The sequence below is a fragment of the Acanthopagrus latus genome, chromosome 11, assembly GCF_904848185.1.
Source record: "Acanthopagrus latus isolate v.2019 chromosome 11, fAcaLat1.1, whole genome shotgun sequence".
Taxonomy (NCBI): Eukaryota; Metazoa; Chordata; class Actinopteri; order Spariformes; family Sparidae; genus Acanthopagrus; species Acanthopagrus latus.
In genome coordinates this window covers 11,863,528-11,878,004 of record NC_051049.1, presented here as the reverse complement: position 1 = coordinate 11,878,004, position 14,477 = coordinate 11,863,528, and the positions used below count along the sequence as shown (strand labels likewise).

At 40.7% G+C, this 14,477-nt stretch overlaps 1 protein-coding gene across 13 annotated transcripts in view; it reads left to right on the top strand.

Moving 5' to 3' along the window:
- Positions 1-14,477, top strand: part of LOC119028177 (zinc finger protein GLIS1) — an 84,467-nt gene that overhangs the window by 6,041 nt on the left and 63,949 nt on the right. For 3 of the 13 annotated variants that reach the window (XM_037113814.1, XM_037113826.1, XM_037113817.1), the window contains 3 exons: positions 786-1,536; positions 2,822-3,058; positions 3,186-3,512. In XM_037113814.1, the coding sequence (XP_036969709.1) occupies positions 3,233-3,512 (280 nt within the window). In that variant the 5' untranslated portion in view covers positions 786-1,536; positions 2,822-3,058; positions 3,186-3,232. Of the gene's footprint in view, positions 1-218; positions 341-785; positions 1,596-2,821; positions 3,059-3,185; positions 3,513-14,477 lie in introns of those variants that run through there. The other 10 variants (XM_037113821.1, XM_037113818.1, XM_037113816.1 and 7 more) reach the window with 10 other exon arrangements.

Here is a 14,477-nt window from a genome sequence, read left to right as displayed (position 1 = left end):
ACTGTGTTGTTCATTCACACACAGTCATACCGGTGGTAGTAAACTACGATAGTAGCCACAGCTGCCCTGGGGCAGACTGACAGAAGCGTGGCTGCCATTCAGCGCCAACAGCCCCTGTGACCACCACCTCAAACATACAGCAGTCATACACATTCAGACAAGGCAAGGTGGGTAAAGTGTCTTGCCCAAGGACACAACGACCATGACACGTGGCCAGGCGGGGTTCGAACCGCCGACCCTCCGACCTGCTCTACCACCTGAGCCACTGTCCCAAGCAAAGTGAAGCCTTTTTATCCAATTAGCCTCACTGATAAGTGGTTTTCTTAAGGCTACACAGCAGGTTAGTCCCAATCCCTTGAGTTCTGTTCACAGTGTGCATGTGGAAATGCTATTACTTTCACTATTAAACATAGCCGTGAGTTCTACCGATGATTTTTTACGATTTAAGTGATCTTGGATCATTAAAAATTTTTTCTGACCATATTTCTCTCTCGAAGATGATGGTTCACTACTGTCCTTCCAGGTTGTAATAATGCTTTGGACAACAATTTAATTTTTTTGCTCATGAAAAATCCATCTCTTTGTGCACTCATTTAACTGTTTTATGCTTTTTCAAATCCAGAAAAAAAGAACATTGTAAAAACCAATTTTTCCAGTGTTTTATCAAAAGCCCACTTCCTCTGTAATGGACTCATACTATACTGATGATATCAGCTTACAGCTGTTGTAAATGACTGACTTATGTACATCTCTCCTTGACTTTCCTCCCTCCATTTCCTTGCTAGCAGGTACTTGGGTGGATTCATAGGGGTCCGTGGCTCATATCGGCACCGGGGCCTGTAAACTGACCATATCCCTCAGCATGACAGCGTTACCAAGTCTCCCAGGTAACAAGTAAATGAGAGGAAACAAGCAAGAAAATGCATGTTTCTGCAAGAGCTCAGAGGTGAGGGAAAACATCCTCAACTTCTAACACTACACATTTTATTAAAGCTATACATAACATTAAATCATCCATCTTTGCTCACTGTGCCTTACACCTTCACCACACTACATGCTTCAAAATCTTCTTCACACTACTAATCAGTAACGTGTAACACATTTTACCAGATCACTCATGCAAGTCGCCACTGTTGTGTGTAATAATGAGATCCAAGCACTTCAAGTTGTTGATCTGCAGAAGAAAATCAACAGAAGAAAAAAGAAAAGAACGAGATAGAGGACAGATCTGTATGCATACAAAGCGAGGATAATTTTTGCATATTTTGTGTTTCAGCAATGGCAACACATTTACAAATACTGAAAAGGTTGCGTGCATTATTCTGATATAAACTGCAAGCTATTATTGTGCCCACTCCATTGTCACAGATACAAGCAGGATGAGATATGGTTCAGAGAGCTGCTGAGGATGATGGCAGAGGAGAAAGGAAGGAAAGAGAGCCGTGTCTGCTCCTGTTGACTGTAGTTTCCTCCTGGCTCACTGACCTATTGGATATTTAGCCTAGTAGATATCTTGCGGATGTCTGAGACATGCTGGTGAGCTGTCCCACAGCTCCTGGATCCCATCTTGGAACACTTCACGAATACTGATTTTGGTAGTGTGCTAAACTACAGGTTATGAAGTTGATATAAATTTGTATCATGCATTTCTAAATGATTAAAGGTATACATATTGTTTCTAAACATTTTTACTGAAAATGAAACAGCAGGATGACATAATTGTAAAGAAAGTTCATAGTAGAATGCCAGAAACAACACATGATATCCAGTGCTTAAACTCTCAATATACATGAAGTGCTCTCTCCCTCCCTTCTGATGATCTTCACATTACCAACAGCACCCAAAGGCAGCATCATTCATGCATTTCTGTATTTTTACAGACCTCAGAATGGAACAAATAACGAACTGCATTTGTTCCATAGCTTTTATGAACTTAAACTTGACAGCTCTTCCATCCACCTTCTACTCTAGTAATACCCACAGCCTGTGTTGTTACTGACGTTATAAACTCTTAAGACGTGAGTTAGGAGTTTCCCTTCCACGTATAGGCCAGTAGATGGCGCTACAGAACAGCATTTCCCACATTAACGCGCCGCACCAGATGAACAGTAGCTCTTTTATCATCGGGCTTATTGTAGGAAAGCTGAATTTCACGCGTTATGAACGTTAGGCAGATGATAATCATTGTATTTTACATATAGCCTTAAAAAAAAAAAAAACATTTAAAACTATTTAATCCAAATATATCCAGGTGATCATATTTATCTAGTTTTTTTGTGACTGCTCACTTTTGAATGCAGCCGATGGGACATAATGAACCTTGATCCAAAGAGTAACTCAAAAATAATTTAGGAAACATTCAGTAAATTATATCAAAATGGTTTACGAAAATTCACATACTTTTTTTTTAAAGTTGGCCTTACTGTGCATCTCATTCCATCATCAATATGTCGTAAAATGGAATTAAAACAGAATAAAATAGATATAATGAAATAAGAATAGCAGCTGCTGCTACGACCTATTTTACTGATGCAAATACTAGTATTGCCAAATTGCCAATAAACTATATTTATATAAAGCTTAAAGCGAAGAGTAATGCACGTTATTGCTCAATTGCTTGCATTTTTTCTAAAATAGGCAACTGAGCAAAAACAGTGTATTTGAAAGGTCTTTTGAGTGACCTACTGCGAGTTTTTACATCGACCTTTGTGGACTTGGAACACACCAGGTTTCATGGCATACACGCATTTAGGAGCTCGCAAACTTAATATCTCAGAGCTACAAACACAGCCGTCTTGATCCAGACCTTATCCTCCCACAGAAACGCGGACACAGTCTTCATTGGTGCTCCTGAATCCCGCGGAGCAGTGGAGCTATCGGTTGTCAATCAGAGACCGAGGGAGGGAGGGAAGGAGAGGGACGCATGGGATGCTGATGGCTGATCCTCACAGAGAGGATGCTATCGATCAGGCTCGCAGATGCTTCCTCCTCCGCTGCGATAAACATGCTGATGTGCGCAATTAGACTCTTCCTGCTCCTCATTGGCTGATTGGAGAAGGTAGGTGTTGCCAGATCCCCGAAGTTTAACTGTTTTGCCCGATGTGTTGTTTCTCTCTGCCCGAGTGAAAACAAACAGTTTGTGTTCGCGTTGATGCAGATTTATTTTTTTCTTCTCATGTGCGCAGGTAATGTGAGCAGCGTCTGCACACTGCATGGGAGAGCCGAGTCATCGATGCAGAACCCCTCAGCGCTGTTCGGGATGGTCAGCCACTGTCAGACCCCGACTTTCACAGACTTCACCGGCTTGTCACTCGCCGTGTACGGCGGCAAGGCGGACATCTGTGCGCGGCGAGCCGGGAGCGGCGGTTTTGGATCTCAGATTTGCCGAAGCTCCCATGACATCCCGACTCACATGAGCTGCAGCAGCCCGAAGAGACCCAGCGCGTCCGAGGAGAAGGCGCATCTGTCAGCCAAAGCTCCGCGCTCATGCCTCCCTCTCCCACCCGCGCAAGGTAGGCCCCGTAGATCCAAGTGTTCAATTGGTGTGATTAGATGATCAAGGTGTGAGATTCCAGAACATTATGGATACATTGAAAACGCATTTTAATGTAGTAATTATTATTGCTGTCATGAAAATAAACAATAAGGATAATAATAACACATTCAGTCAAACAGCAGCTCTGTCAGTCTGGCCAATTTGACCAATTATCAGTTCAAGGTTGCTTGAAATTGATAAAAGCTGTCATCTTAAATAATGCTGCTTCCATATGGGCTCCTCAACAGCATCCTTTGATGCAGCTGCGCTGTGTATTTGTGTTGAGAGCCCTGTCTGTTAATTAAAACCAGAGCTCTCTTGGATCCTTGGCCAATTCATAAATAAAGCCAGAATCAAAGTCTCTGCCATGTGAAGTAATGTACAGAATGTGGAATAACTGGCAAGCAAGTGTGCACTTCCTATGGATGTTAACAAGGCATGGCAGCGTTTAGTTCACTGGGAGGATTAGTGTGATCTTGGCTCGATTAGTTAAATATGGAAAACTTGGCAACTTGACGTTTTGACGGAGTGATTCATTTAGAAATATTTTTTTTTTCTCTCTCTCAATTTTAGAGCATTATGACACGAAAATAATTAAGTCAGTCTGCTCAAATTGCCCGCACTTCGTATTGAGATCTCCATTGATGCCTTAATAAACAAAATAATTAAATAAACTTTGACACAAGCTCATCAGTGAAGGGAAAAATGTTCAAACAATTACATAGATGAAATGAGCGCTGTCACACAGATAGTATCCAGAGTGGAAACTGGGCTTTAAATCTCAGTCGAAGCCTGCTCCTCCATCCTGTTTAGACACAGTGTTGTTGTGAGAGGGCGGAGGTAATTACAGCCCCATCCTAAATTATGATTAGACGGAACAGACTTTTATATTAGCAATCATCCTTGCAGCAAGAAGAGGATCAACGGATTTGATTATTGTTTCTTCTTGCTAAACACAAACCATATGTGTGCAGAATGTGTCTCAGCATTTATGAGTTTTCTTGGAGCACAGTTGTGCCCTCAGCCCTCCATCCCCAGCATCCCCAACCAGAATGAATCGTCTCATTGTCTTTGTGACGCTTTTGAACTCGCTTCCCGTAAATTGTGGGAATGCAAGATGTGTTTGTGGATTATGTTGTGCAGATTAACATTGAAGCAGACACATGCGTATCTCTTTGTTCGGTTGTCTCTGCGAGGCACTTGAATGATGTTTTAATAATTTCAATATTTTGTGGGTTTGTGGATTAAAATAGTTTTCCGCCTCCTTTTGCAGTGAAAAATCATGTTCCTTAAACACACACTGATTCAACTATAACCCTAAATGTATTGCACATTCATGATGTGTAATTCATTATTATTATTACATGATATTTGACTGTAATATATCAGTTCCACTTTTACTCCTAGTGTTGCTGTCTCTCTCCTATGTGAATATGCGCTGTATTTCATGCATTTTTGTGTTGTTTTATAGTCTCTTACCGTGAGCACACAGTATGAAGGTGATCTCAGTACTCATCAGTCTTTTGTATCATGCCTCATTTCAGGCTGATCATATTACATACTCCCATTTGGGGACAGAGCTGGAGTTTAAACTGCATTCTCCACCATTACCTTAGATTTATACTGAAAGGAATCTTTGAACAAACACAGATTGTAATATTTATCCTGATGGAAGTGAGACAGTGGAGGAAAGACTTACCTCAGACGGGAGATGCCTGACCTTTTAAATGTACCCTGTGATTGCGAAATTTGGAAGATTACTCACTGATAAATGTTATTAAATTAAATGTTCTTCTGATGTTTCATCTAAGCCTCAATGTAGAATTTTTTTTTTTTTTGAAAGGAAAGCTGCAGTGCTCAATTCAGTGCGGCACTGCCGGTTTCCTAATTACTCCCAAAAGTGCAACTTGTACATTAACGTTTTATTGTGTCAGTGTGTTTGCATCTATTTGTGTTTACAAGTGTATAATTAAGTGAGGGAAAGAAAGAGATTGACAGTGTATGAGAGAGTTATGTTATGGAGCTGAGGTACTGTTGTACGAGTAGGCTCGCAATACCAATATGTATTTGATTTTTACGGGCCTGGTATCCTGAATGAAAAAATATTTTTTTGTCAAAACCCTTAACTGTTTCCGTGCATCCTCAACATTGCAGCATGAATCCAAGAAAAATGATTCTATATTATTCTTTACATCAAGTTTAACGAAGCACAAATCACAGTGACTCGTTTCACACTTTTTGCGTAGAAACCGTGTGCTTTGCCGTTCGTGAGTGGAACAGTGGCTGATCATCCTCACACTGCGACTCCACTGTGCTATAAATATTAGTGCCCACCAGCAAAGAAAATATTTTCCTTGCAAAGAAAAACACTTGATCCCTCTTGAAAAAGAATATCAGGTTGGAATGAAGTGTGTACTTTAGCATCATTTGATACCTTACTAAAGTTTCTCCTGGCCTGCATGAAGCTGCCGAATCTGTGTGCCTGTTTGAGGAAAATGTTTGAGTTAGAGGAGTGAATGAGAGTCTCACTCGCTCTCCCTCAGATAAATGCACAGGTCTGTCTGTTGATTCAGCCTGTAAAAAAAGAGTTTGGGATCTAATCATTGTCTGAACTCTTTACATTTTAATGGCCAAGTCTTGTTGTCTTTTGCCATCAAACATGTCATCTGTAAACCTGTTCATGCAATATTTATAAATGCAGTATGCTCACCTGTACGCAAGCACACAAACCTACCAGCAGCCATTGCTAATACATACTGACACTGTGCCAGTATATGCGGAACACACACACACTATGCACACATGCCACATACTGACACTTTCATACACGTATGCACACGCACACACGCTTTTTTTTTTTTTTTTTTTGCGGTGGCATTGGCACCAATGTAGAATTTCCTTAAGGTGACTTAGTTTCCTGTGTTTTCCCCAGCACCATTTGGAGACGTCAGGCTGTGGAGCGATAATCTAACTGTTATGCGAAACAACCGAGCATTACAGGTGCTCTATGAGCCTCTGCTGTGTTAAACGTTTAATGACACTGTCCCAGTAGCTTGTGAATAGTTTAGGTTGTGTCTGCATAAAGAGACATATTACATGATTTTGGTCACTTTCTCTTTATTTATTTTTGCATTATTTTTTGGAGAAAGAGGAGTGGGTAGTTGGTCCTAATTTTATCTGACTCTACCATTAATTTGAAAGCCTGGTTATAATTTTTCTTCACAAAATGTGGGCTGCATGATATGGTGATATGGTGGTTATTTTGACAGATAAATATTTATGCAATATGATTCATGATAGTGAAAACTATCATTTTTGCATCACAATTTTTTTGTTGTCATGTTGTTGTTTTCTTTTTTTTTTTTTTCATATAGTGAACAAGATTTATGGGCCAGGGCATCTCTGCAGCACTGCTGTACTTCATCATAATGCTGTTCTGACAGATTTCACCTTTGGCAGATTTTACCTTTAGCAATAGTTCATCATTTTTTGATTAATTGTGCAGCTCTAATTTAAAAAAAAGATCTGACACAGAGATCTGATACATTGATAATGCAGATATAATAAACAAACAAACATTATTCATCAAAAATATGGCCTCACCCTAACCAACAAGTAATCTGGTGCTCTTGTGTAAAACATCTGTGTGTTCCAGTGCCTTCTTTGGGCAGTTGCTTTAGGACTTTGATCTGAGTAAATCTTCAGATTTATGTCACATAAAATTTTAAATAGAGCTATAATTCTGGGAAAGGGTTTGCCTTAGCAGTTTCAAGGGGTTTTAAATTTCTTAAATGACTTTGGACTTCAGGCTAAAATTGTTTCAAGTTTGGTTTTGATTTATGGATGGATCATAGTATTTATACATCTTGGATCTCAGCAAATTTAGTTGGTTTTGAATTGTATGAGTCAGTTGTCACTGTTATACCCATTTAGCTGAATCAGTGGTATGACAGAAGGCTAATTCAGTGACTCAAGTGTTTGTTAATTTGTTACATAGTATTAGTGATTTATTGACTTGTTTTTTTTCAGTGTTATAAAGACAAAAGAGAGTATACTAAGTCAAAAATGGACTGGTCATTGGGGGCCTGATTGAGCAGATGATTCAGTGCAAATATTTAGGCATGTACTTTGGCCATAGTTTAAATTGGGGCCACTATTTTAAGAGTTTAGGTTTTTAAATCAGTCCTAGTTTGATCTTCATGTGTAGATTAAGGCTGTGCATACCTGCCAGTATTATGCCATGACAAAGACGGAGACTTCTTGGATTCTCTGGGTTGGCTTGCCAGGTACCACGACACACATCCCACAAGAGACTCTTCCATTTGATTTGTAACACTATAAAATCTGGATAATTAACATGAAATATTACCAGTCAGGAGCACAGTGGGATAATGGATTCAAAATAGAAAGTTTCCAGAAAAATCAAGAGTTTTGGTATGGCAACGCAGAGTAAATAAGAGCATTATGATCACTCACATGGTCACTTTTCAATTAGTTATTCACTGAGGCTTCATAGTCTGGTTTGGCAATCTAACTGTGAAATGAAAATTTCAAGTCCACAATTTGATAAGACCAGGGGAAATCAAATTACTTTTGCCTCCAAACATATTTTATGGAAGATATTGAAAGAAGAAACCATTTGCAGGCCAATTTGGCTGACCCTAATCCTGTCCTCTACAAAGAATATTAGTTTTTTCCATTTGATATAGAGTTTTATTAAGCATAGATATGCTTCTGTTAGTCTGATTTACATAGTAAATTGGCTTAACGTTGTTATCCTCTTATTTTATTTTTGATTGAACTCTATAAATCTGAACAACAATTGTGGTTTATATCCAAATTCTCTTTTGACCTGTTTGTTGGATTATAACAATGTAACATTTTTATTTCTTACCTCAAAGCAGCTATTCTTTTTCCTTGCTGAATCACGCAAGACACTAAATATATGCCACTTCATTATGATCTCTTCACTGTGGAAAAGAGAATAGATCAACTTGAGCTCTTGGCAAGTAACCGAGGATCTCAACATCTCTGTCGGCTGAAATGCCAGAGGCTTGTATCAGCGGGTCAAGGTTATAGTAGCTATTCCTCCCAGATGTTGAGAAAGACTGGTCAACCCTCAGAGGAAGCATTTTGCTGTCACTGCTGCTAAAAGAGATTTGACCTTTTTTTGAACTTGTGGTTCACTTAGTTTCACGGCCAAGGTTGACCAAGAAAATGTTTGTACCGGATTGTAATAAAGTTACTCGGTCAGTTTTTGGCATTACTTGTCAGTTTGCACACAGGGATATTTCATCTCAGATATGTCAACAGGAAGTGACTAATGTTGAGTTCAAGCCTCATAGTATCAGCCTGATTATAGCTTGATCTGGCAACCGTCGAGTTGGGAGCAGCATTGGGTGTCAGGCATGACAACCGTTTTGAATGTTACATTTTTTCGCCCTCCACAGCATGTTTCAGATGCTGACCAGTGAGATCATAGAATGCTCTCCTGTGCACAACTGTAAACATGGCAAAACAAAACAGGAGTGATACTGTTAGTGATGCGAGGGGCAAGTGTGTAACTGAGAAAAGGCCAGTGTCGCTCTTTTTTAGTCTTCTCCAAAAACTGAGACAGTTTAAAGAGGAAGTTGGTCCGCTTCACCTTCTTCCTCATGACATCACACATGCCGTTGAAGACGGCAAGTCTATAATTGGTCTGGAAGCAATGTGTAGTCTGTCATGTCTCTCATCCAGGTCATGGCAAGAATTTATGACTTTATAATCGCCTAATATGACGCAACGGCAAAAATACAGTGCAGTCTGAACGCATCTGCATTTGTGGCTCTGAATCAGGTTGATTGAAACATGTGAGCCTATTTATGTCTTCCAAAGTAGTACACTGATAGTAACATTCTTTTCACAAGTTTTCTCAGCAGTCAGTACATTCCCATGAGCCAAAGAGAGACCTCAGCCCACGTCTTTGCTTCTTGCATGAGCTCAGCAGTGAGTTATGGGCAACTGCGAGGGTGCTGCCTGGGAAGGGTGTTTCAGGGTGTAATGTTTTCTAATGTTTGCAGCATGTTCCATTGATTCATAAAGCTTAGGGCCGGTGATGATTCTGCAGCGGTATTCCCGTAAATGTCTGTCTGGCTGAGAAGCTGACGAGGGAATGCTTGGTAATGGAATGAGAACGCTTCCTGAGTCACAGCCACTAGAGAGGGAGAGTGAGAGAACACCCCTGGTCTGGCATCTGCTTGGCTGAATCACCCAATCAAACTTGGCCAGGAATACACATGACGTGGGTGGAAACAGGAGATAAGTGGCAGAGGAGGAGATGAGTGTTGCATCAGCTTCACGGAGGTTGCATTCAAAGAGAGAGAAGGAGATTTATGGGAGGTTGTGACTCTTTCTGCTTGTGTATCTTCCGAGTGGTCCTCTGAAGTTGAAAATGAACATTTGGATGTTTGAACCCACAAATAAATGGACAGAAAACTGGGATTTTTAGCATTAACGCCTCTGCACTGTCCTTTTCCTTCTCCGTGCTCAGTGTCAATTGGGTCAGATGCTCTCATTCTTATGTGACCAGTGTGGTATGCCTATGGCATCTCACTGTAACCAAAGGCATTCTGACTTTCTTTTTGCCAATGAATTCAAGTTGAGGCACACAGCAAAACTATGATCTGGTTTGAGTAAGTGTCGAAATATCACTTGAATACCATAGAAATGAACTCCGGGCCTCACTTTAATCAAGAAAAAGCTGCAGAGTTGGCTTAGATATGTCATCATAAAATCTATTTTTAGCCTAAACCTTGCCTTGAGAAGTACTCACAAAGTTTCATGCGCTCCATTTTTGCTGATGAGGGGATTAAGCTGCCAGGTCTCATGAATAAGACTAGGTTAACTGTGTGTAGCAAAGATAAAGATACGTCTCTCCTTCTCTCTGATTCTCTTCGCCTGGACAGACGTGCCACAGCTGACCACATGTCTATAGAGTCTGTATTACTCATGCATTTTCAGACAGCAGCGACTCCTCTCGCAGACCTTTCTGTGTATGACTTAGCACATGGGTGGGTTTTTGATTTACATCTCGGCTGTGCCACTTGCTGTTCTTGGCTCGGTGCTGCTGTGTTTCATCAAAGAAAAATCCGCTCCACTCTGACTGTGGCAGTTAAGACGGCCGTCCGCCGCTGCGCTGCCTCTGCCAGAGCGGGGCCGAGAGCTGACTGGGCCCTCGCAGCTGTCAGCTGGAGTGAGAGAGATAGACAGACTGAGTGAGAATGAGAGAGAGAGAGAGAAAAAGAGAGAGAGAGATGTGGAAATTAAGATCAGGGCGTCAGTGACCTCCCTAAACAAGCTGCAAGAACACAGCTTGTTTGAGTGTGAACGGGCAGTTTTGGAAGGCTGAGTCAGTCATGTCGTCCACTTTTAACTAAGATGTGTGTAACATTCACAACATGTAATAGTTACTACGTTTGTACCAGAGCTATGTAAACACATCGCCATTTAAAACCAACAGCAAGAGTTTCGAAAGCTCAGTCTCAACTTGTTTAAACAGTGTCTGAAATGGCCTTTTTTACAAGGCTGGGCATGTTGGAGATTGATCAGCCAGCCAATCAAATTTTGGCTTCAACTGAGTGGTCAAAAACAAATGGGCAAACACGATGCGAACCGAGGCTGTTTTAATGCCTTCATTAGAGCGGAGGAGAAAGCAGCCAAAGAGCTTGAGTTTTATCCTCTCTCTTGTTCTCTCCCCGTCTCTGCCAGGAAGCTGCCATGGGGCAGTGCCCAGCCAGCTCACTGCACCATTGGCTGGCGTTGCCCCAGAGGACTATGAAAGACATTATAAAGTCTAATAGTGCAGTTTATATACTTTATTAGTGCTTGTTAATAGAAGCCCAGCATTCTGGAGGAATTACTTATTCTCTAGTCATGTGCAGCGCAATCCAGGCCTTGCGCTGTATTAACGTGCTCACCAGGACTAATAAGTGCACAAAGGAACGACGCCATAAAGGTTGCAGAGAGAACAAGAGCTCTTGCTTGTCTGTGAATGATGCGGGGCGACATCAATCACAAACCCCGAGCGTGACAGCTTGCACTTCTGTACTCAGATTTGGACTCAGATATGTGCTTTATGTCTTGGCAGGTATAGATGTGTACACATTATTGTCCTAGATAGAGAGCCAATTTTCATCACTCAGCGTCAATATCTATTGAATTATACTTTGAATGATATATTTAAAAACACTGGCAAGTGGCCCTTTGAGTCAAAAATTATTATAGCTTGAAGTCAAACCCTCCAAAGTTCCATCAGCGCAGGGACTGATATCATCCTGACCGTCCAGTGTCAGCACACAGGCAGCATTGTAGCACAGGTGGACTGGTGTTTTTTCAAATTGTTGCTTTTTTAGTAGCAAATCTGGACAGTACAGTCCTACAAGAAGAGAGGAAGTTGAGGATTTCGGGAAAGTGAGGATGGAGCCCTGTTCAGGTTAATGCTTTTAAGTCCAAGTTGCAGGGAGCTGGGAATCTTGCCAGGCTGACTCTGGATGTTAATAAAGTTTAGAGGCTCTGAGCCAGCACTGTGATCTGTAATGCTTGGGGTTATTTTTACAGACTTTTTACAGACAATTATATTTGAAAGGCAAGGCTGTTTTTCAATGGGCTAATATCAGAGCAAGGAGATAAAGTATGTGATAAGAAAGATGCAATTTCCCATGATGTGATGTTGGGGAGTGTGTTTTTTCGTTTTGTGGGAATATGGTATCTTCTGTGTGAGAACTCCACATGTAGCACTGAAACAGCAGACTTTTAGCAGACTTGTATTACTAAAGGTTTGGAAAAAGTAGATGTTTTTCTCAAGGAATGCTCTGGTTCATGCTAGCTACACACCCTAACACCTGGTAGTTATCCAGCTACAACCACAGACAGATGGAGGTTGAGGGCCTAAAGGGCACTTCGACAAAGTTTTTAATAAGGAGAGTTAGTACTGTTGGTTCATAATGGAGACCGAGAGAATAACCTATCGCAGATATCGGTCTGTATCGTTTTATATGTTTGATATGTGCCAATATGAACGTTTTTTTGTTTTTGTTTTTGTTTTTTTACAGAATATGATGCAGAAAAAGATACTTTGGATTATTTGAAATTATTTAAGACTGTAGTGAACTGTATTGTTTAAGTGCACTGAACAATGTTTACATTTAAACTGTTAAACATCCTGCCTTCATCACAGATATGTGATGAAGGCAGGATGTCACCAGTATTTGACAACCACATTTTCGGAGTCATTGCAAAAGATTTATGATGCCCCTAAAATCCATTATCAGTAAGGCTGTAGTTCATTTTCCATGTCAATTTTCTTAGCTAGTCAGAGGCTTGTCTATTCAATCTATCAATCGCATGTCAGTGTCTTTGGTTTAATCCTCTGTGACAGACTGATTGCCAAACAGGGAGTTGAAGGATTCAAAGATGATACTGGCCTGTAGTCACTCTTCTGATGTCGCTGTCTACCAGAGATGTCGGCTTGATTTCACCCTCTGGAACTGAAGACCGCATCTCTCAGTCCAGAAGCCTCGGCTGGAAACAGTAGTGACATCTGTTATCTCCTGGCTCCTGTGGTCTCTGTCTGCTTACATAAAATCGTGTTTAAAGAAAGCTGTGCACATCATTTTCTTTAATCCCAAATGAGGAAACAATCTGCTGTAAACAGTTTTGTTGAAGACAATCGGTTCTTTTCTCCTTTGGTTCACTGTTGCCAGGTCTATGTGTAGGACCCCTTTTCTCCATTTAAACTTATATGTGCTGTGCGATAAGTGTTGTAAATGGATCCATATTACACTGAGTAATAGCCTCAGTATGCACTCTTCATTAACATGCTTAACATTCCCCCGAAGACCCAGAAGTCGGCTTCTATAATACACCGCTTAACACAAACATCATGTTGGACACTTAAGATCTCTTATGGGGCTCGTTGTTGGCAGTTTTAGTACTGAGCGGATTTGGACAGTGGAAGTACTTGTGCGTGTGTGTGCTTATGTTTGGGTCAAAGTGGAGGACAAGATGGACACGTTGATGAACTCTGCACATAAAAACCTTGAAAAGTTAATAAAAGATACACACACTTTTTTTGCCAGCTAATTAGAGCAGAGATCCAACAGAAAGGTCAAGTGAAGAGGTTAATAAAATGTTATTGTTTTTTGGCTGTTTTGGCTTGAGAATGACATCTGTTGCAACACTGGTCAGTCGCTTCTCGCATGTTTCCAAAAGGGACACGCAGCTTTGTTTTCGAAAGTAAGAAATCTTATAAGTAAGTGCTGAGCCACTGATATTTTTCAGCAACTGAACCATTCTCCAAAGAGACATTATGGTCATTAAATGCTTTAGGACAGTTGAAGACATAGTTGATATCTGTGTTTGAGTGTGAATGCATTTGTATGTGATTAGCTATTTGTGCGTTTGTGGGTGTAGACGTGTAGATGTCTGTTTTCATCAATTCATGAAATGTTTGTTTTGGATCGCCAGCTTTTGAACCTTCCAAGCTTTGATTTCTTTCATATTTAATAACGATGGGGTTGGTGGGCAGGTTACTTTAAAAATGGAAGTTAAGAGATTTGGGCCTAACCCATCAAGAGGAGTCTCACTCAACATAAAACTGATAGGCTTATATTTTTCTGTCCACACCAACAAGATACATGATTTCCCATGGTTTCAGTAACCAAAAAACCTTCCTGCGACAGTTCCTCATATATCACCAGCAGTTTTTGACAAGAATATTTAGGATGGGTATCTGGCATTTTCCCCAGTATGTCCTCAGTCCTGAAGCTGAGTCACAGATTTAGTGGACGGATAGAGGGAGTGATGAAAGCAGAGTAAGATTTCTCTCTTCTCTCGTTTCTGTTTATCTAACTTTTGCCCTTAATAAGTCAGCTCACAGCACATGTTGACTAATACCGATAAAAAG